Raw genomic sequence first — 23,278 nt, forward strand, 5'->3', positions numbered from 1 at the left:
CAGGTAGATTTCATGGGACACCAGGCCGCACAGTGGTATAAATTGATATCTGGATTTGTGAATAAAATCCAAAAACTAGTCTTCGGGACATTTGGAGCAATGAGATCAAGCATCAAATTACTGTGTCTCAATGGACATGAATTTGATCTTGGAGGATGAGATGTACGTCTGCATCTATGAGACAAACTTGTTTTTTTCTTTTGCATAGAGCTTTCTGGACCCCTGTTCATTTACAAAAATTAGATAGCTCTATGTCTAATAGATGTTGGCACTGTCATCTTGAGGCTGGGACATTAGATCATCTTTTATTCTATTGTCCATTTATATTGTTATTTTGGAAATCAATATGGACCCAAATAAATAGGATGTTAGAAAATCCGATGGCCTTGACATATAGCACAGTTACTTACCGTAACAGGTGTTATCCAGGGACAGCAGGCAGATATTCTTGACTGATGGGTGACGGCACCGACGGAGCCCCGGTACGGACAATTTTAGAGTGATTGCACTCTAAGAACTTGGAAAGTTCTAGTAGGCCGCACGCGCGAGTGCCTTCCCACCCGACGGAGGCGCGCGGTCCCCAGTTAAGATAAGCCAGCTAAGAAGCCAACCTGGGGAGGTGGGTGGGACGCAATAATATCTGCCTGCTGTCCCTGGATAACACCTGTTACGGTAAGTAACTGTGCTTTATCCCAGGACAAGCAGGCAGCATATTCTTGACTGATGGGTGACCTCCAAGCTAACAAAAAGAGGGATGGAGGGAAGGTTGGCCATTAGGAAAACAAATTTTGCAAAACAGATTGGCCGAAGTGTCCATCCCGTCTGGAGAAAGCATCCAGACAATAATGAGATGTAAAAGTATGAACTGAGGACCAAGTAGCAGCCTTGCAGATTTCCTCAATAGGAGTGGAACGGAGGAAAGCTACAGATGCTGCCATAGCTCTAACTCTATGGGCTGTGACAGAACCTTCCAGTGTCAGTCCGGACTGAGCATAACAGAATGAGATGCACGCTGCAAGCCAATTAGACAGCGTACGTTTAGAAACAGGACGTCCCAATTTATTTGGATCAAAGGACAAAAATAGTTGAGGAGATGATCTGTGGGGCTTAGTACGGTCTAAATAGTAAGCTAAAGCCCGCTTACAGTCCAAAGTATGGAGAGCCTGTTCTCCAGAATGAGAGTGAGGTTTTGGAAAGAAGACAGGCAAAACAATGGATTGGTTGAGATGGAATTCAGAGACAACCTTAGGGAGAAACTTTGGATGTGTACGCAGAACCACCTTGTCATGATGAAAGACAGTAAAAGGTGGATCCGCAACTAGTGCATGTAGTTCACTGACCCTCCTGGCAAAGGTAAGAGCAATAAGGAAAAGCACCTTCCAAGTGAGGAACTTGAAAGGAACTGTAGCCAAAGGTTCGAACGGAGGCTTCATCAAGGCAGAGAGAACCACATTGAGATCCCAGACTACAGGAGGAGCCTTAAGAGGTGGTTTGACATTGAAAAGACCCCGCATGAATCTGGAAACCAAAGGATGAGCTGAGAGAAGTTTCCCATGAACTGGCTCATGAAAAGCAGCAATAGCACTGAGGTGGACTCTGACGGAAGTAGACTTGAGACCAGAGTCAGACAAAGAAAGAAGATAGTCTAACAAGGTCTCCACTGCAAGGGAAGTGGGATCAAGATGATGACGAAGACACCAGGAGAAAACCGTGTCCACTTCTGATGGTAACATTGCAGAGTGGCCGGTTTCCTGGAAGCATCCAGAATAGAACGAACGGGCTGAGACAGAAGATGATCAGTTGAATTCAGCCCGAGAGATACCAAGCTGTCAGGTGCAGAGACTGGAGGTTGGGATGCAGAAGGGTCTCCCGATGCTGTGTAAGCAGAGAAGGAAACAGAGGAAGTAGAATAGGTTCCCTGGAGCTGAGTTGAAGTAGAAGGGAGAACCAATGTTGCCTGGGCCACCATGGAGCAATGAGAATCATGGTGGCTTGTTCCCTCTTGAGCTTGAACAAGGTTCGTAACATGAGAGGCAGAGGGGGGAAAGCATACAGGAACAGATTGGACCAATCCAGAAGAAACGCATCCGCTGCCAGACGGTGAGGAGAGTAGAGTCTGGAGCAGAAGTGGAGCAGCTGATGATTGTGAGGAGCTGCAAAGAGGTCTGAGGAGTGCCCCATTGAGCGAAAATGGACTGGAGAGTCAAAGGATCGAGAGTCCATTCGTGGGGTTGGAGAATTCTGCTGAGGTTGTCCGCCAAGGAATTCTGCTCTCCCTGAATGTAGAGAGCCTTTAGGAACAAATGGTGATCTGCGGCCCAAGCCCAAATCCTCTGGGCTTCCTGGCACAAGAGGCGAGAGCCTGTCCCACCCTGTTTGTTGATGTAGTACATCGCAACTTGATTGTCTGTGCACAGCAAGAGAACTTGAGGAAAGAGAAGATGTTGGAAAGTCTTGAGGGCGTAAAACATCGCTCTGAGTTCCAGGAAATTGATATGATGCTTCTTTTCCTGGGTTGTCCAAAGGCCTTGAGTTTGGAACTCGTTCAAATGAGCTCCCCAGGCATAAGGGGAGGCGTCGGTGGTGATGACCAGTTGATGAGGAGGTAGATGGAACAGAAGACCTCTGGAGAGATTGGAGGATATCAACCACCATTGAAGAGACTGACAAAGAGATGACGTCACAAATACGTGTCGTGAGCAAGGATCCGTCGCTTGGGACCACTGGGTAGCCAGGGTCCATTGAGGAGTGCGCAGGTAAAGACGTGCGAAGGGGGTGACATGAACTGTCGAGGCCATGTGACCCAAGAGTATCATCATTTGCTTGGCAGAGATGGAGCGTTGCGGAAGCACCTGCTGACATAGAGATTGAAGTGTTTGAAGACGGTTGGACGGCAGGAACGCTCTCATGAGGACTGTGTCCAGCACTGCTCCAATGAATTGAAGTCTCTGAGTGGGGATGAGATGAGATTTGGGTAGATTGATCTCGAACCCCAGAAGCTGCAGAAACAGAATGGTCTGGTTGGTGGCCAGGAGTACTGTCTGAGATGAATTGGCCTTGATTAACCAGTCGTCCAGGTAAGGAAATACCTGAAGGTGGTGAGAGCGTAGAAAAGCAGCCACCACAATCAGACATTTGGTGAACACTCTTGGAGAGGAGGCAAGACCGAAGGGGAGCACCTTGTACTGGTAATGACAGTGATTGATCATGAAGCGGAGGTACTGTCTGGAGGCCAGATTGACCGGTATGTGAGTGTATGCCTCTTTGAGATCGAGGGAGCATAGCCAGTCGCCGTGAGTGAGAAGAGGGTAAAGAGTGGCCAAAGAGAGCATTCTGAATTTTTCTTTGACCAAGCATTTGTTGAGATCGCGAAGATCTAGAATGGGTCTGAGATCTCCTGTTTTTTTGGGAACCAAAAAATAACGGGAGTAGAATCCCTGCCCATTTTGATCTAGAGGAACTTCCTCTATGGCGTTCAGAAGGAGGAGGGATTGAACCTCCTGAAGGAGGAGGGAAGATTGAGGAGTGTTCAAAGCAGACTCTCTTGGCAGACTTTGGGCAGGAAGTGTCTGAAAGTTGAGAGAGTAGCCGTGGCGGATGATGTTGAGGACCCATTGATCCGAGGTGATGATCTTCCAACGGCTGAGGAAAAAAGTAAGACGGCCACCTATAGGTTGAGGCAGGTGGGCAGATGGCAGAAAACTGGCTATGCCCTGGAGAACTAAGTCAAAAGGGCTGAGTAGATTTTTGCTGAGAAGGTGGTTTCGCAGGTTGCTGCTGTGGTGGCCTAGGGGTTTGTCGTTGTTGTTGACGTTGACACCTAGGTTGTTGGGGAGCTGATGTCAAAGGGCGAGCCACATAACGGCGTTGATAGGCCGATTGTTGTCTAAAAGGCCGGGCAGGTGGAGTCTTCTTCTTTGTTTTTAGAAGAGTATCCCAGCGAGTCTCATGGGCGGAGAGCTTTTGGGTGGTAGAGTCCATGGATTCACCAAAGAGTTCATCCCCTAGGCATGGAGCATTAGCCAGTCGATCTTGATGGTTGACATCAAGCTCCGACACTCTGAGCCAAGCAAGGCGGCGCATGGCCACAGACATGGCCGTTGCTCTGGTGGTAAGTTCGAACGTGTCATAAAATTGATCGAACCATAAACTTGCGTAGCTGGAAGAGAGAGGACGAGCACTGGTGAAAAGCCTGCCGTTTTCGATCAGGAAGGTACTTTTCAAAGGAAGCCATGGTGGTGAGAAGATGCTTGAGATAGAAAGAGAAATGGAAAGCATAATTACCAGATCTGTTAGCAAGCATGGCATTCTGGTATAACCTTTTACCAAACTTATCCATGGCTTTACCTTCTCTGCCAGGAGGGACAGAAGCGTATACACTAGCTCCGGCAGACTTTTTAAGCGTAGATTCCACTAGAAGAGATTTATGTGGAAGCTGCGGCTTATCAAATCCAGGGATAGGTATCACTTTATACAAAGAATCTAATTTACGAGGGGCTCCTGGAATGGTCAAAGGAGTCTCCAGATTCTTATAAAAGGTTTCCCTCAAGATATCATGGAGGGGTAATTTGAGAAATTCCTTTGGAGGCTGGTCAAAATCCAGTGCATCAAGGAAGGCTTTGGATTTTTTAGACTCAGCCTCCAAAGGAATAGAAAGAGATTCACACATGTCTTTCAGAAAGGAAGTGAAAGATGTAGAATCTGGTCTGGAGGATGGATCAGGAACAGCAGGATCATCCTCATCCGATGAACACTCACCCTCAGAAAGAAAAGGCTCTTCAGAGTCACCCCACAGATCAGGATCCCTAATGTGGGAGCTACAGTCTCGAGACTCCAGTGTGGAGGGTTCCAGGTGTCGGGATTTGCGTGCCGACTTACCTGACCTCATAGACACGGTACCGGGAGACGTTACAAGCTGCATCGGTGCCGAAGTCTGAACAGCCTGGTGTTGAGCTCTCGGTTCCAGTGCGAGGACTGGCATGGAGACCGATGAAGCAGAGTGGACCGGTACCGACAAAGTGGACGCGGACAAAAGAGGCTGCTCCACTGTTGGTACCGGTGGCTCAGACCGGACCGGGACTGGAAGGCTCGGTGCCAATAGAGCAGGAAGGAGCTGTTGTAACTGCTCTTTGAGCTGCACCTGTAGGACGGCTGCAATGTGCTCGTCCAGAGAAGGCACCGGTATCGCCTTTTTCTTCTGCAGTACCTGCGGTGCCGCTCGACGCCCCGAGGATGAGGAGCCCGAGGTCGAGGGACTCACCTCAATAGGGGCGGAGCGCTTCCGCGGGCTCCTCGTGGTCAGCAGGACTGGGCTCGCTGCTATCGAGACCGGAGGACGCTCCAGCGGGGAAGGCTTCTTAGCCGGCTTACCTGGGTGTTGCGACGCCGGCGTGGTGTCGACGAAGTGGGTGCCGACTGCGATGGGGCCGATGCTGGTGTCGATGCCGCAGGGTCAGACATATCGGCACCGAAAAGCAATCGTTGCTGAATTTGACGGTTTTTCAATGTTCGTTTTTTCAATGTGGCACAGCGGGTGCAGGTGGAAGCCTGATGCTCGGGATCCAGGCACTGTAAGCACCAGTTGTGCGGGTCCGTGAGAGAAATAGGCCGTGCACACCGCTGGCACTTCTTAAACCCTGGCTGGGGGGGGCATGAAAGTAAAAACGGCTTCTGCCAAATCGAAGGCCGAGGCCTCGATGGTGGCAGCAGGCCCCGCCGGGGCAAAACCGACGAAAGAAAAGAAAAAAGAAACTTTTTTTTTTAAAAAAATAAGAAAAATAATAAAAGAAAAAAAGGAAATACAATTTCCGAAGAAGATTTCGCGAGCGGGAAGGCGATCAGGAAAAATCTTTTCAACAGCCGTTGAAAAGTGCGTCTTAGCTCCGCGGAACTAAGAAACTGGGGACCGCGCACCTCCGTCGGGCGGGAAGGCACTCGCGCGTGCGGCCTACTAGAACTTTCCAAGTTCTTAGAGTGCAATCACTCTAAAATTGTCCGTACCGGGGCTCCGTCGGTGCCGTCACCCATCAGTCAAGAATATGCTGCCTGCTTGTCCTGGGATAAGATACTATTTTATTTGGCATGTCAATGAGAGCGAAAAGTCAGATTTCTTCAAAAAAAACAACAAGCTTTTATTTATTTTGACTGGAGTTGCCATTCAACAGATTACATTCAATTGGGAAAATCAGAGCAGATTAAATTACAGTTTCTGGTGGAATTCTGTAGAAACATAGAAACATAGAAATAGACGGCAGATAAGGGCCCACGGCCCATCTAGTCTGCCCACCTTAATGTCCCTCCCCTACCTTTGCCCTGTGAATAGATCCCATGTGCCGATCCCATTTGGCCTTAAAATCAGGCACGCTGCTGGCCTCAATCACCTGTAGTGGAAGACTATTCCAGCGATCAACCACTCTTTCAGTGAAAAAGAATTTCCTGGTGTCACCTCGTAGTTTCCCGCCCCTGATTTTCAACGGATGCCCTCTTGTTGTCGTGGGACCCTTGAAAAAGAAGATATCTTCCTCCGCCTCGATGCGGCCCGTAAGATACTTGAACGTCTCGATCATGTCCCCCCTCTCTCTGCGCTCCTCGAGCGAGTATAGCTGTAATTTGTCAAGCCGTTTTTCGTATGGTAGATCCTTGAGTCCCGAGACCATCCGGGTGGCCATTCTTTGCACCGACTCCAGTCTCAGCACATCCTTGCGATAATGCGGCCTCCAGAATTGCACACAGTATTCCAGGTGGGGCCTCACCATGGATCTATACAATGGCATAATGACTTCCGCCTTACGACTGACGAAACCCCTTCGTATGCAGCCCATGATTTGTCTTGCCTTGGACAAAGCCTGCTCCACTTGATTGGCAGACTTCATGTCCTCACTGACGATTACCCCCAAGTCTCGTTCTGCTACCGTTTTTGCTAGGATCTCGCCATTAAGGGTATAAGACTTGCATGGATTCTGGCTGCCCAGGTGCATAACTTTGCATTTTTTGGCATTGAAGTTGAGTTGCCATGTCCTAGACCATCGCTCCAGTAGGAGTAGGTCGTGCATCATGTTGTCGGGCACTGAATCTTCGTCTGTTGTGCATTTGCCCACTACATTACTCAGTTTGGCGTCATCGGCGAATAATGTTATTTTACCTCGAAGCCCTTCTGCCAAGTCTCTTATAAAGATGTTGAATAGGATTGGGCCCAAGACTGAGCCCTGTGGTACTCCACTAATCACCTCCGTCATTTCGGAGGGGGTGCCGTTCACCACCACCCTTTGGAGCCTACCTCCAAGCCAGCTCCCAACCCATTTTGTCAATGTGTTACCTAATCCTATAGAACTCATCTTGCTCAGTAACCTGCGGTGTGGTACGCTATCGAATGCTTTGCTAAAGTCCAGGTACACGATGTCCAGGGACTCCCCTATATCCAGCTTCCCCGTTACCCAGTCAAAGAAGCTGATCAGGTTGGATTGGCAGGATCTCCCCTTAGTAAATCCATGTTGTCGGGGATCCCGTAGATTCTCCTCATCCAGGATCTTATCTAATTGGTCTTTGATTAGAGTTTCCATTAGTTTGCTCACTATCGATGTTAGACTCACTGGTCTGTAGTTTGCTGTCTCCATCTTTGAGCCTTTCTTGTGGAGTGGAATGACGTTAGCCGTCCTCCAGTCCAACGGGACACTGCCTGTACTAAGGGAGAGGTTGAAGAGCGCGGACAGTGGAAAGAACATTAGCAATACAGAGAGCATGGCAGAGAGCATGGCAGAGAGGATATTTTGGTAAATTTCAGGAGGTCTGGGGACCATTAACAGACTTTTGTAATGAGCAATAAACATTTTCCCATAATAAGATAACTGAAATGAAGGAATGGGAATGGGTGGGTGGGGTGGTATTTTTTGATATTTTATTAAATCATATAATGTATAAAATAATATATGACTATTTTTGATGTATTAGGGATGGAAAGGGTGGTTAAATTTCATGATTTCCAGATGATATTATAGCAAATCAAGTGATGTTTTACCATTTAAATGTTATTTCCTGTTACACTTGATGTAAGTTATAAAAATGAATAAAAAATTTAAAACAACTCTCAGGAAATAATCCAGAGCAAAATGACTTATTTATTATTTTTGTCAATGTCGGAGCAATTTTTCCAGCAATCTGACTTAAAATTTTAGATAAGCAAGGCTTATTGCATGCTCTAGAAACTGTAAGCATTTGAACAACCTTTCAATCTCTTGAATTTTAACTTCTTGAAATATAGCCATTTGATTACACTCTCCTGGACAGAGTCCCTTATTACGATTTTTCTCTCTAAATATTCAGCAAACTTGTTCACAGGAGGATCATTTTTTCTTCATATCTATGAGCCTTCTCGGTTAAACCTCTCACAATATTATATAGTTCTACTGAGACAGACTGAAGTTCCATCAAGCCCAGTATCCTGTTTCCAACAGTGGCCAACCCAGGTCCCAAGTACCTAGCTAGATCCCAAGTAGTAAAACAGATTTTATGCTGCTTATCCTAGTAATAAGCAGTGGATTTCCCCAAGCCATCTCAATAATGACCTATGGACTTCTCAATTAAGAAATTATACACACCTTTTTTAAAATCCCGCTAAGCTAACTGATTTCACCACATTCTCCGGCAATGAATTCCAAAGTTTAATTACACGCTGTATGAAGAAGTATTTTCTCTGGTTTGTTTTAAATCTACCACTTAGTAGCTTCAACCTAGTATTTTTGGAAAGAGTGGAGAAGCGATTCACATCTACCCTTTCCATTCTACTCATTATGTTATAGACCTCTATCATATCACCCTTGAGCCATCTCTTCTCCAAGCTGAAGAGCCCTAGTCACTTTAGCCTTTCCTCATAGGGAAGAAATCCCATCCCTTTTATTATTTTTGTCACTCTTCTCTGTATCTTTTCTAATTCTGCTATATCTTTTTTAAGATAAGGTGACCAAAACTGCACACAGTATTCAAGGTGCGACCATATCATAGAGCGATATAAGGGCATTATAATATTTTCATATTTGTTTTCCATTCCTTTCCTGATAATTCCTAACATTCTATTTTCTTTCTTAACAGCCGCCACACATTGAGCTGAGAGTTTCAACGCATCCTCAACAATGATACCTAGATCCTTTTCCTGGGCCGTGATTCCTAACACAGAACACAGCATCATAACTATAGTTTGGGTTCCTCTTTCCCATGTGCATCACTTTGTACTTGCTCACATTATACGTCATCTGCCATTTTGACGCTCAGTCTTCCAGTCTCACAAGGTCCTCTTGCAATTTTTCACAATCCTCTTCTGATTTAACAGCTTTGAACAACTTTGTCATCAGCAAATGTAATTATCTCACTAGTTATTCCCATCTCTAGATCAATCGATAAATAAGTTAAAAAAGCAGCTGTCCCAGCACAGACCCCTGGAGAACCCCACTATTTACCCTTCTCCATTGAGAATACTGACCATTTAAAACCACTCTCTGTTTTCTGTCTTTCAGCCAGTTCTCAAATCCATAAAGGGACATTACCGCATATTCCATGACTTTCCAATTTCCTCAGAAGTCTTTCATGAGGTATTTTGTCAAATGCCTTTTGAAAATCCAAATACACAATATCAGCCGGTTCCCCTTTATCTACATGTTCATTCACCTCTTCAAAGAACTGCAGTAGAATGGTTAGGCAAGATTTCCCTTGACTAAAACCATGTTGGCTTTTTCTTATTAATCCATGCTTACGTATATGTTCTGTCATTTTGTTCTTTATAATAGTCTCCACCATTTTGCCTGGCACTGACGTCAGACTCACCGGTCTATAATTTCCCAGATCACCTCTGGAACCCTTTTTCAAAATCAGCGTCATGTTGGCCACCCTCCAGTCTTCTGGTACTATGCTAGATTTTAAAGAAAAGTTACAAATTACTAACAATAGCTCTGCAAGTTCATTTTTCAATTCTATCAGCACTCTGGGATGTATACCATCCGGTCCAGGTGATTTGCTACTGTTCAGCTAGCGCCCACATTACCTTTGAAGGCGCAAAAGTGCTCCCATCCCCCTGGTCCCCCCAAAAGAAGACCACCTTTGAATATTGGCCAGACCCACATAATATTTAGTTGGCACAGTGTTACCACCCCCCCCCCAGCCTGAGCCATTAAATTTATACCTCGTCCCCCCTACTGCAGTATAAGTAGACTCCTTGGGCTTATTGCTTCCTGGTGATCCTGTGGGAGCACTAGGAGCAGAGACTCCTCACTCCTGCCCCTTGTGAATAGTGTCAAAATGGCATGGTAGTACTGCAAGTTGCTGCAAGAGGATATGGCAACTGCTTAGTTTGGCAGCCATAAGAGGCAGGAGCAAGGGAGCTCTATATCCATCCCTAATACCCACACTAGACCACTGGGAAACAAAAGTAGATCTGAGGGAGGCCTGCCAACATTGCGACAGAGGAGATCAGTACTGGGTGATGATTGGGTTATGGGGAGGGATAGGAAGCAAGGGACCTTTGGTGGGGGTGACCAGGAGGGGGAATGGGGCACCAACTAGGATTATGTGGGTTTGGCCAATATTCAGATGGCTGAATATTATCTGCGCCCACATTAGCTCCAATGGCCAGTCCACTCAAAATTAGCCCCAATAATCCATGCCAGTACCCAGAAGTGGCCTGTCACTGAATATTGAGAGCTAATAAAATTGTTGACGGTAAGCATTTTAAAAAATGCTAATAGGTGCTGGCTGAATATCAGGGGTAATATGTTTGTCTCCCTGCTCAGAATCAAAGAAAAGAAACAAGATAAACTTTTTGTTGTAAGTAGCAGAAGTCCATAGATGCCTTCTTATATTAAAATGTTAATGACACAATACTCGACAGATCAACAGCTACAACTTCATTTCTGTACAGGAGTGGTGCTTAAATGGCAGCCTCAGCAGTGAAGCTGATGTCAGATAGACTTCTACAGTTTTTCCCTTATATGGCAAGATATATCGGGATGGGCTAGAGTTAGCTTTGATGGCAACTCCAACAGTGGAGCAGTGGAGCTGATGCTGGAAGGACTTCTATGGTCTGTGTCCCATATTTGGCAAGATGGATCAGGAGCAAGTATGCATATTTTATACCACATTCATATCCTCTGAGTATAGGCCATGTCAATCTCAGGGAAAGGGAAAAGACATCTTATCATGGGACTTAGCAAGTAAAATTAATAATTACTGGATTGTTGGTTCAACATTGCCTTGATAATGAATGTGACTGTTGGGCAGATTAGATAGACCACACCAGTCTTTATCTGCCATCATTTACTATGTTACTAGGTCTAACCAAAGAAGGAAATGCATTTGTTTAGACTTTTAGGTACTCTAGACTAGATTCACTAAACTGCCTCTCCGTGCCCAATCCGTGGGCGATTGCAGGCAGGCTGACCAATTCACTAAAGGCCTGCATGCAAATGGAAACGATCTTTGGCATGCCTCCCACCAACCGCATGGATCGCTGGAGAGCGATCCTTGAGCATGTGCAGACCATCTTCCTTGACTGTAGATGGTCTGCATATGCGCTGGCCCTTCGTGCCTGGCAGAGCTTTTTTACTTTTACATTTTTTTACTTTAATTAGCTGACTGTTTTTTCTACTTCGTGAGCCTGTGGTTTTTTCTACTTCGCGAGCCTGTGGTTTTAACCCACTTTAAACCCGTGGGTTAAAACCATGGGCTCAAACTGCGGGGAAGGGCAGGCAAGTCAGGCCTGAGCAGGGCAGCGAGACAGCTGGAAAGTTGTGGATTGAGAGCAGGAGATCAGAGCTGAGCAAGGCGGCGAGACAGCTGGAAACCCGGGGGCTGAGAGCAGTAGATCAGGGCTGAGCAGGGTGGCAAGGCAGAGCTGGAAAGTTGGGGGCAGAGAATCAGGGCAGAGAGCATGGCAGCAGAAGGCTGGGCAGTCGGAAAGGACCTGAGTGACTGGTCCTCAACAGTTGCTTATTTTTGGATCGGTCAGCCCAGTCCGTGTCCCTCATTTTGTTTAGTGAATTGCTGCCTGCTTACATTTGAATGCCGTTCCCCCTCATTTGCATGCACGGATCGGAGGATGATCGGGACAGAGGTTAGTGAATCGGGTCGGAGGGAAATTGGGTCGCAAACCGATCGGTGGATCTAGCCATCTGTCTCTTACTTACCTGGGCATTCTAATAAATTAGAGAAACTTGCATTGGCAAACATTAAGTTTATTCTCAAATTAACAGGGGTTAATCTTTCAAAATGATTGGGAGTTCAGAACTCAAAATGAACTACCCCTCCCTAGACAAAGTAAAGGATTCTACTCATTTTTGAGGATTTTCAAATATCCATTAAACCCACAGATTTGGCACCTGTGACATTATCATTTAAAAATAATATTGACAATATTTATTCTTAACATCATTTTAAAAGAGAAAACTAAAAAAAAGCTAATTGTGTAATTACTCTCTTTACTAATTGAAAATTACATACTTTTAAAGCAAAAGCACAGCCTACGTAAGTAACAAAACTTTTCTCTTCATCAGGTAAAGGCAACACGACTGATACAAATTGTTGTGCCTGTAATAAAAAGCACAAGGGCAACATTAGAAATATACATACACAAGCCAAGGCATGCATCCATTAAGTCTTAAAATATTAATGAGTTTAACTAAGTACACTAAATCCATGCTCCACTGAAGGACTTCTGTCATTTTTTTAAATATAAGGTACACAATTTTAAAGCGCTCCATGTGGGCGTGTGGGGGGGAACTCCCCCCCCCCCCACACACACACACTTTACTTAGAACAGTTGGCACTCCCGTTGTGGAGGGTGTTGAAGGGGAACTCCCCATTATAGAGGAAACAGCCTTTTTCCCTCTTTTTAGGGAAAAATTAGTTTCCCCTGTAATGGGGGGGTTCCCCTCTCATAACGGGAGCACCAACTGTTCTAAGTAAAGTGTGTGTGTGTGGGGGGGGAGGGGTTCTCCCACACACACCCACACGGAGCACTTTAAAATTGTGTTTTAATTCAGCATGCTGACGTCCTGCGCGTGATTGCCCAGCAATGTCCACATGCTATTGTCTTGCACAATTTTGGTTTTGAATCATCACCGCTTAACTTAGACCTGGATATTGTGACGCTGCCGGTGCCGGCTTGAACAATAGCCCCGGTCAGCGCCCAGAATAGCCTGCGCTCAACGTGCCTCCAGGAGATGCTGGAGGTCCTGCTGGGTTATTTTAATCAATAAAGAAAAACAATTCAGGAACAATAAAGTTCTTATAGCAATAAGTCTCAATTTATTGAGTGCCTTGTCCCCTAAGTCAGGGGTTTAAATCATTTACTTAATGAATAAAAAAAAAAACATGAAAAAAATATCCGGGCTGTAAAACCATAAAGCCCTCACCTTCATTGCAGGTATCAACAGGAAAGCACTGCAACAGTTTATAATAGTTCAGTCCTAATAAGCCTGCAGTCTCAAGCAGGGCAGGAATTAGACTGTTACAATTGCTCAGTTTTATGCAAGTGTTCCAATTAGGCCTGGCTTGCAACAGTAAGCAGTTGGTGGGGGAGGGGAGTAGCAGAATCCACTTATTCAAAAGCTTTGCCACAAATGGCCCCACAATCCCACCCAAGGATCTTGTGTGGATTCTCCCCAACTACTATCCCTTCACACAGTTCCTAACATAGTCCACAATCGGCCACCAAAAAGGCAAAAAAGGAAAAAATGTTAGAAACAAAATGAACCTGGTTTTAAGGCTTCCAGATTCTGGCACCTTTACAGCCTTGAGCCTAGCACTGCTCAACGGGCTTTCAATCAGGTGCATACAGGTTTCAAAATAACACAAAACCAGTAACAAAGTTCATTCAGCTAAGCACAGCCAAAAAGATAAAGTTACTGCACTTAACTTATATCCATTGCTGTGGCATCTAGTTCCATGGAAGCGTCCAAAAACTCCATGGGCTCCAGGCTGGCTAGCTGGCTGGCTTCAGGAACAGGGGCTGCATCTACCATTTCGATGTCCTGGTTCCTTTGGGCCTCAGGAGACTGGTCCTGAGCACCTTCCTCCTGGGCTAACCCAGGGTAAACTGACTTGTTCCTTCTCAGTGCTGCCTCTAAAGCACTGAGGTGACCACGCCCTGTTCTGTGAGGGGGCAGGGCAGCCTGTACCTTTTGCTGGGTTTTCCCTGGGCTTCTAATTAGGCCCAGTTGCTGTGCATTACCTAAGCTTGTGTTCTGACTCTTAGGCAGTTGCTTTGAGTGAGGTACCTCCCTCTGCTGCAGGCTGTTCTCCCCATATTCCTCACCTCCCCAGGGTCTAATAGCATGGGGTTGAAATGGGAATTCAGAGCCTTCCTTTCTATTTGTGTCCAACCTATCACACTGGTTAGCCCTCTTTAAGATAAGATTAGGGTTAGACGCATCCTTCCCTGGCACCAGCCGAGCTTTAGGGCTAGGGTTGTGACAATATTCAGTTGCATCACCTATCCAGGTACCATCATTGAATATCTGGGTCTGGGCAGTGACTGAGAGTTATCAAGTACTACTGATACTCAGAGGCAGTACCCAGAAAGCTACCTGGTTAAGGCCCCCTTTTATCAAGTTGCATTAGGGTTTTTTATTGCTGGCTGCTGTGATAAAAGCTCCTACTCTCATAGCAATTCTATGAGCATTGGAGCTTAGACCGCAGCGGCTGGTGATTTTTTAAAAAAAACCCTAACGTGGCTTGATAAAGGGGGCCTAATTTATAATAGAAAAAAAGGCTATTCTAAGTTAACTGAATATTGGCAGTTCCTGAATAAATTCTGGCTGTACCCCATCTCTGACCCCAGACTGCTCAAATACTAACAGAAAAGAGCCACAGTGATTCTCCCAGATTTTCAGTGGCAGTATCCAGGTAAAACCTACTGAAAATTCAGGTTGGAATTAGTGAGCAGAAATTATCTAGGTTGGAGCCACTCCTACCTGGATAATTTCTTTTTAAAATTGACCCTGAGATGGTGTTGTCTGGCATGAACAGCGCAGATAGCAGGGTAAGGCAGATACTTTCCAGGGGTCCTTAATCTCTGGTGCTTCTCTAGGTTTGTCAAGACCCTGTTGTAAAAACAGCAAAGCACAGTTACTTACCGTAACAGTTGTTATCCAGGGACAGAAGGCAGCTATTCTCACATGTGGGTGACGTCATTCATGGAGCCCGGATGTGGACAGCCTCGCAAGCAGACTTGCTTGTAAAAAACTTCGAAGTTTCGAGTCTGCCACACCGTGCATACGCGAGTGCCTTCCCGCCCAGCACAAGGCGCGTCTCCTCAGTTCAGATAGCTAGCAGAGAAGCCAACCAGGGGAGGTGGGTGGGTTGTGAGAATAGCTGCCTGCTGTCCCTGGATAACAACTGTTACGGTAAGTAACTGTGCTTTATCCCAGGACAAGCAGGCAGCCTATTCTCACATGTGGGTGACCTCCAAACTAACCAGAATGGGATGGTGGGAGTGTTGGCAACTTAGGAGAATAAATTTGTAATACTCTCTGGCTGAAATGGCCATCCCATCTGGAGAAAACATCCAGACAATAATGAGAGATGAAAGTATGAACCAAGGACCAGGTGTCAGCTTTGCAAATTTCCTCAATATGAGTGGATCTGAGGAAAACTACTGAAGCCGCCATGGCTCTGACTTTGTGGGCTGTGACTCGACTCTGTAGATGCAGTCCAGCCTGGGCATAGCAGAAAGAGATACAAGCAGCCATCCAACTGGAGATAGTACGCTTAGAAATCGGATGTCCCAACTTGTTTGGATCGAAGGAGACAAAAAGTTGAGGAGCAGATCTTTGTGGTTTGGTGCATTCCAGGTAGAAGGCCAAAGCACATTTATAGTCCAGAATATGAAGAGCTGATTCTCCAGGATGAGAATGAGAATTTGGAAACAATACTGGTAGAACAATGGTTTGATTGAGATGAAATTCTGAAACCACTTTAGGTAAGAATTTAGGATGAGTACCTTGTCATGATGGAAAACTGTGAAAACTGGATCAGCAACTAAAGCTTGCAGCTCACTGACTCTTCGAGCAGATGTGAGGGCAATGAGAAACACCACTTTCCAAGTGAGGTATTTTAGATGAGCCGTAGACATTGGTTCAAATGGAGGCTTCATCAATTGAGCAAGAACAACATTGAGATCCCAAACCACTGAGAGGTTTAACACTGAAAAGTCCTTACATAAATTTGGAAACCACCGGATGAGCAGAGAGGGGTTTTCCTTCAATAGGCTGATGAAAAGCAGCAATTGCACTGAGATAGACTCGAATAGATGGAGACTTGAGGCCAGAGGTAGACAAGTGCAAAAGATAATCCAAAGCAGAAGCCAAGGAGGTATCTCAAGGCTCCATGTTATGAGCGATGCACCAGATACAAAATCTAATCCATTTTTGGTAGTAGCATTGTCGAGTGGCAGGCTTTCTGGAAGCCTCTAGAATGTTTCAAAAAGGTTGAGAAAACTGAAGAGGAGTTATGTTGAGAGGTACCAAGCTGTCAAGTGCAGAGACTGCAGATTTAGATGTAGAGATCCTTGACTCTGTATAAGCAGAGATGGAAAAACTGGTGGAGGGTATGGCTCCCTGCTGCTGAGTTGAAGTAGAAGGGAGTACCATGGTTGCCTGGGCCACCGAGGAGCTATCAGAATCATGGTGGCATGATCGGTCTTGAGCTTGACAAGAGTCTTGAGAATGAGAGGGGATGGGGGAAATGTATATAGGAAGAGATTCGTCCATTCCAATAGAAAAGCATCTATCTCGAGGCAATGAGGAAAGTATATCCTGGAGCAAAATGGAGGCAGTTTGTGGTTGTGGGGAGATGCAAAGAGATCTATCTGAGGAGTTCCCCACTGAGAAAAAATGTGATGAAGAGGCGAGGAATTGAATGTCCATTCGTGAGGTTATAGAGATGACTCAACTTGTTCGTCAGACAGTTTTTTTTCCCCTTGAATGTAGACAGCTTTGAGGAAGGTGTTGTGGGGTATTGCCCAGTTCCAAACCTTCAGAGCTTCTTGGCAAAGAGGGTGAGATCCCGTCGCTCCTTGTTTGTTGACATAGTACATGGTGACTTGGTTGTCCATCTGAATGAGAACTACTTGGTCATGAAGAAGGTATTGAAAAGCTTTTAAAGTACTGAAGATCGCTCTGCATTCCAACAGATTGATATGACACTGACGATCTGTGCTGGACCAATGCCCTTGAATACGGAGACCATTGAGGTGAGCCCCCCAAGTGTAGGTCGAGGAATCTGTTGTGAGGACATTCTGATGAAGGGACATCTGAAACAGTAAATCTCTGGAGAGACTGGAAGAGAACATCCACCAGTGGAGAGACTGCTTCTTCGAAGGAGTGACTGTAATGTGTCGAGAGAATGGGTCACAAGCCTGCGTACACTGAGAAGCCAGGGTCCACTAAGGAATTCTGAGGTGAAGTCTGGCAAAGGGAGTCACGTGAACGGTCGAGGCCATGTGACCAAGTAGTACCATCATGTGTCTCGCTGAAAATGAAGGAAGGGAAGACACTTGTGATGTGACTGAAGAAGAGCCTCCAGACGCTGTTGAGGAAGGAATGCTCTGAGTTGGACAGTATCCAGAATAGTTCTGATGAACTGTAGATTCTGAGAGGGCTGAAGGTGGGATTTGGGAAAGTTGATTTTGAATCCCAAGCTTTGTAGGAACCATGTAGTCCATTGGGTCACTACAATAACCACCTGAGATGTAGAATCTTTGAGCCAGTTATTAGGTAAGACCATGGTTTCTTAGAGCTGCTGCTACCACTACCAGGCACTTGGTGAACACTCTTGGAGATGATGCAAGGCCAAAGGGTAGAACTCTGTATTGATAATGCATATTCCCCACCCAAAATCTGAGGTACTGACGGGAGGCTGGATGAATGGGAATGTGAGTGTAAGCCTCCTTGAGATCCAGAGAGCATAACCAATTGTTCTGATCTAGAAGGGGATAAAGGGATGCTAGGGACAACATGCAAAATTTTTCTTTGACCAAAAATTTGTTGAGAACCCTGAGATCCAGAATGGGTCGCAGATCGCCCGTCTTCTTCGGAACTAGGAAGTAATGGGAGTAAAACCCCTTGTTCTGCTGTTCCAAGGGAACTTCCTCGATGGCACGGAGATGAAGCAAAGCTTGAGCTTCCTGAAGAAGAAGGGTGATCTGGGATGGATTGGAAGGATACTCTCTTGGAGGAAGCTCTTGTGGAATCTGAGTGAAATGAAGAGAGTATCCTTCCCTGATAACTGAAAGGACCCAGAGGTCAGTTGTAATGGACTTCCATCGATGGTAAAAATGATGGAGATGACCTCCTGTGGGAAGAGGGGAAGACAGAGGCAGAACGATGGGGGTTATGCTCTGTTTTAGACAATCAAAAAGGCTGAGCAGTCTTAGGTGCAACAGAAGGCTGAGGTTTCTGCTGCTTTTGCTGCTGTTGTTTCTTGGGAGGTGCCCTTGGAGGATAACGCCTCTGAAAAGATGGAAGAGGTTTGGAAAATTGGGAGGAGCTGACTTAGGTTTAGGTCTGACAATAGAAGCATAAGATTTTTCATGTTCAGACAACTTCTTGATGGCGGCCTCTATGAATTCGTCAAAGAGGTCATTGCCCTTGCATGGTATATTGGCCAGACGATCCTGAAAATTGGGATCCATATCAATGGTCCGAAGCCAGGCCAGGTGGCGCATTGCTACTGAGAATGCAGTGATCCTGGACGAGAGTTCAAAGGCATCATAAGATGACTGAAGAAGATGTAACCTGAGTTGCGCCAAGATAGCAGTGACTTATTGAAACTCCAAATGCCTATGTTGGTCCAGGTTCTTTGTAAAACCTGGAAGTATATCAATGAGATACTTAAAGTAAGTAGTGAAAATAAAATTATAGTTGAGGACTCTGGAAGCCATCATCAAATTCTGATAAAGACAACGGCCAAACTTGTCCATGGTCTTACCCTTTCTTCCAGGAGGTACTGTGGCATAGACCCTGGAAAGATGGGCTCTCTTCAATGAAGATCCCACAAGAAGAGATTGATGAGATAGTTGTAAATTCTCAAAGCCATTGAAATGTAGAGTTCTATACCTTGATTCCAATTTGCCTGGAACAGCAGGTATAGCATGAGTCTCCAGATTTCGTTTGAAAGTTTAGAGACAAAAGTCTATTAAGAAGAAATTTGAGAGATTGTGAAGGAGGTCGAGGCAGATGCATTTCCTCCAAATACTCCTTAGAATATTTAGAACCAGCATCCAATTTAAGATCCAAGTCATCCACCATTTGATGGAGGAAGGAGGAAAAGGACAATTGGTCTGCCCAGAGCATGGCCTCGAGAAGTATTCGATGACCTGGAGGCGCCTCGAGTAGAAAACGAAGGCAAAGCCTCTCTGGAATATTGGTAGCCCACAGAATAGAAAGACTGGGCCGAGGCACTAGAAGCAGCTGAGTCCTTGGGGTCTGCAATTGATGTCCTCGATCGAGGGGTTGGAGGCCTCGAAGAGCTGGAAGGTCTGGATGGAGGCCTGGACAAGGAAGGCTTTTCTCTGGAAGAGGACCTGCGCCTCGCTGAATGCCTCGATGAGAGTCTTGATCGATGACAAGAAGACTGCCTGGAAGCTGGTCTTGTGGAAGATCGAGGAGACTTCGCCCTATGCCTGGAAATGGGCAATGCTGCTGGTGAATGAATAGGGCTAGAAGCTGTAGATCGAAACCCCATAGACTTAGTGGTTTGGATCAAGAAATCTCAAAGCACTCCCAAAACTTCAGCTCCTTGTATGGAATGTGTAGATTCCAGACCAGACACTCGCAAAGACTTGACTCCTTGCATAGAGTGTATAGACTCAGCTCGAGGCACAGGCAGTGACTCGACCTCGTGTGAAACTGCTGATTCCCCAGGCTGGACTGCAGGAAGCAGAGTCGAGGCAAGACTGTATTTGCTCAGTAACTGAACAAATTCCCGCTCTAAAATGGTCTGGATGGTAGCCTGCAATTGTGGATCCGAATCTGAAACTGGACCACTTGCTGAGGCTAAAGGCTCCGAGGTGGCAGGAGGAACATGCTTCAACTTGGAGGATTGATGCTTAGAGATCTTGAGGACCACCGCAGGAACCTTCTGCTTAGATATCTGACCTGCGGGAAGCTCAGGGGAAGATAAAACAGGTGTACTCGAGGCCAAAGACAATCCAAACGAGGAAGATCTGATGAGACTCGAGGTCGGAGTAGTGGAGACAGGAGGCAGTGGCGTACCTCGGGTATGTGGCACCCGGGGCCCATCATTTTTTGACACCCCCCCATGTAAAAAAATATTTTTTGTAATAACCATGAAAAATAAATGGTCATAATAGAAACAGGCACTGAAAATTTTCTTTTATTGAACCTCATATATGTAACCATTATTCCAAACATAACATAAATTATGTCTTAATTGTCATGACATCAGAAGTACATATGGAGTAGTTGCAGGTAGAGAATGACACGGGGAAAAAATCTGTCCCCGTCACCAGCCCACCATCCTCTGCACCGCCCCGTCACCGCCGTTCCCTTCACCGCCCCGTCACCGTCACCGCCATCCCTTTCACCACCCCGTCACCGCCACTGCCATCCCATTCACCGCCCCGTCACCGTCCCCGCTGCATCCATATAAGCCTTAGTACTGTAATATTTAGCTTATTCCTTTCTTATAAATCAAAGTTCCTGCTGCTGAACTAGAGAAAGAGATGTTCAGCTGGCAGGGCTTTGTTTATAAATTTTTATCAACACAACTAATATACTATTTTATCCTAAAGCAAAAAATAAATAAATAAATATAATTTTTTTTTCTACCTTTGTTGTCTGGTTTCTGCTTTCCACATCTTCTCATTGAATTCCTTCCATCCACTGTGTGTCTTCTCTCTGCGTCTTCCATTTGCTGTTACTGTGCCTCTCCCTTCACCCCCTCCCCCAAATTGGTCTAGCACCCATCTTCTTCCCTCCGCTCCCTCATAGTCTGGCATCTGTCTTCTTCCCATTCTGTCTTCCACATTTCCCTTCAGGGTCTGTTCCTCTCCACCCTCCTTCAATGTCTGTCCTATTCCTTTCCACCACCACCCTTCCCTCCCTCCTTTACCATCTGTTCCTTTCTACTACCCTTCAGCTCCTCTCGCGTGGCCTATCTATCTACCTTCCTCCCTCTTATTTTCATGGCACGTTACAATGTAATTTGTGCAAGCCACTGGAGCCTGCGAGCTCGTTCCCTGTCCCATCCCCACAAACCATCTCGCTTCTGTGCTCCTATTTTCCCCATTTCTAATATCTCCCCTATGTATCTGCCATTGCCCCCCCCTGTGTCCATATACCATCCCCATCCTTTTTGTCTCTGTCCCTATGCCCCATGCACATAATTTCCCCTCTTTCTGTTACCTTCCTGTGTCCAGATTTCCCCTATCTTCCTCTTCCATACCAGTGTGTCTCTTCTTTTCAACCCCATCTAGCTTTTTTCCCTCTTTCTTCCCCCCCCCCCTGCTTCTAGCATCTGGCTCACCTGCCTGTCCTTCCCTTTCTTTCCTGCTGTGGGTTTTTCTTTCCGTTTTCATCCCCTTGGCCCAGAATCCTTTTCCCTTTCACTCCCTCCTTACAGTCTGAGCCGGGAACACGGGTGATCGCACGGTCCTCGCAGCCCCCACCCGCCTGCCCAATCGATCCTAGTGTTTAGCCAGCTCTCTCCCTTCTCCTCACCTTAATTTGCAGGCTTTCTTTTTCAGCGACCTGCACGCTTTCCCAAAGAGCCGCACACGCGCGGCTGCTCAGTGTTCAATCTTCTGCTCTGCTGCAACTTCCTGTTTCCGGTTGCGTCAGAGCAGATCGAAACTGAGCAGCAGCGGCTCTTTGATAGCGTGCGGGTCGCCGAAAAAGAAAATCTACAAACTAAGGTGAGGAGAAGGGAGAGAGCTGGCTAAACACTAGAATCGATTGGGCAGGCGGGTGTGAGCTGAGGGGACCGCGCGATCCTTCATGCCTCACTGCGGGGACAAGACCCATTCACCGCCCCGTGGGCGGTGAATGGCCTTGTCCCCGTCGCCGCAGCGACTGCTAGTTTTCTTCCCCGTTTTCGGTGGGTGACCCGCGGCTAAAATGCGGTGGCCGCGGGTAAACCGCCACCGTGTCATTCTCTAGTTGCAGGTGATGCTTGGGACAGTTCTGATTGTGTTAGTTCGGTTTTATGTGTTTTTTGAATAAAAGGGTTTTTAATTCTTTTTTGAAGGTTTTGTAGTTTGTGGTCGAGGTCAATAGGTTGTAGAGTTGGGGGTCGAGTGTTAGGAGGTTGTCGAACAGTTTTTTTTCTTTTGACGATTTTGGTTGGAGGGTGTGTGAATGGTACGTGAGTTCTCCTATGTCTGGTTGAGGTGGATTTAATTATTTAGCTGAAGAAATTAGTAAACCCCCCCCCCCCATTTCACACACATTAATTCTCTTCCATTTTTGTTCCCATTCTAAAAAACACTGATAAGTTCCCAGAAAAAAAATACATTAAAATAAGAAGTGAAAACAAAGGCCCCTACAGATGAGAACATAACATAAGAATAGCCTAACTGGGTCAGACCAATGGTCCATCATGCCCAGTAGCCCATTCTCATGGTAACCAATCCAGATCACTAGTACCTGGTCAAAACCCAAAGAGTAGCAACATTCCATGCTACCAATCCAGGGCAAGCAGACACTTCCCCCATGTCTTAATAACAGACTATGGACTTTTCCTCCAGGAATTTGTCCAAACCTTTCTTAAAATCAGCAATGCTATCTGCTTTTACCATAACTTCTGGCCACTTCATTTTTAAGCTTAGATCTTTCTTTCCAAACAGAGACCTTGCTAGATGTCAAATACAGAAAGAACAAGGTAACTTCACACGGACTTAGCTGTGCAGGAAATGTGAATCTCCTCATACACCCACCATATAGTGCAAAAATGTGCAAAGGTCTGTTTTTTTCTTTCGATCACTACATAGCCTAATGCCACACAAGCAGCGCTGTTACAAACATATTCTGAAGGTCAATGCTAAGGTTAACAAAGTTTCCTTCCTTGGACCACAAGGAGATACTGACAAACCACTGGAAGAGATCCCAAAATAACTACCCAGGCACAACACCCAAAGACCCACTCAGTGTGTGAACCAGTTGAGTGGAGTGGCACAACACCCAAAAACCCACTCAGTGTGTGAACCAGTTGAGTGGAGTGGACTAACTGGGGGGTGGAAATGGGCCCGGAGTTTGCTCAGCAGAATTTCCCAGACCAC

The 23,278-nt window shown here is 46.0% G+C and overlaps 1 protein-coding gene across 1 annotated transcript in view; it reads right to left on the minus strand.

The window, feature by feature from the left end:
• The window catches only part of TMEM67 (transmembrane protein 67), a 959,807-nt gene that overhangs the window by 219,077 nt on the left and 717,452 nt on the right, over window positions 1-23,278 (minus strand). The window contains exon 23 of the mRNA XM_033932787.1: window positions 12,481-12,567. Coding sequence (XP_033788678.1) covers window positions 12,481-12,567 — 87 coding nt within the window. The remainder of the gene's footprint in view (window positions 1-12,480; window positions 12,568-23,278) is intronic.

The sequence above is a fragment of the Geotrypetes seraphini genome, chromosome 2 (genome assembly GCF_902459505.1).
Source record: "Geotrypetes seraphini chromosome 2, aGeoSer1.1, whole genome shotgun sequence".
Taxonomy (NCBI): domain Eukaryota; kingdom Metazoa; phylum Chordata; class Amphibia; order Gymnophiona; family Dermophiidae; genus Geotrypetes; species Geotrypetes seraphini.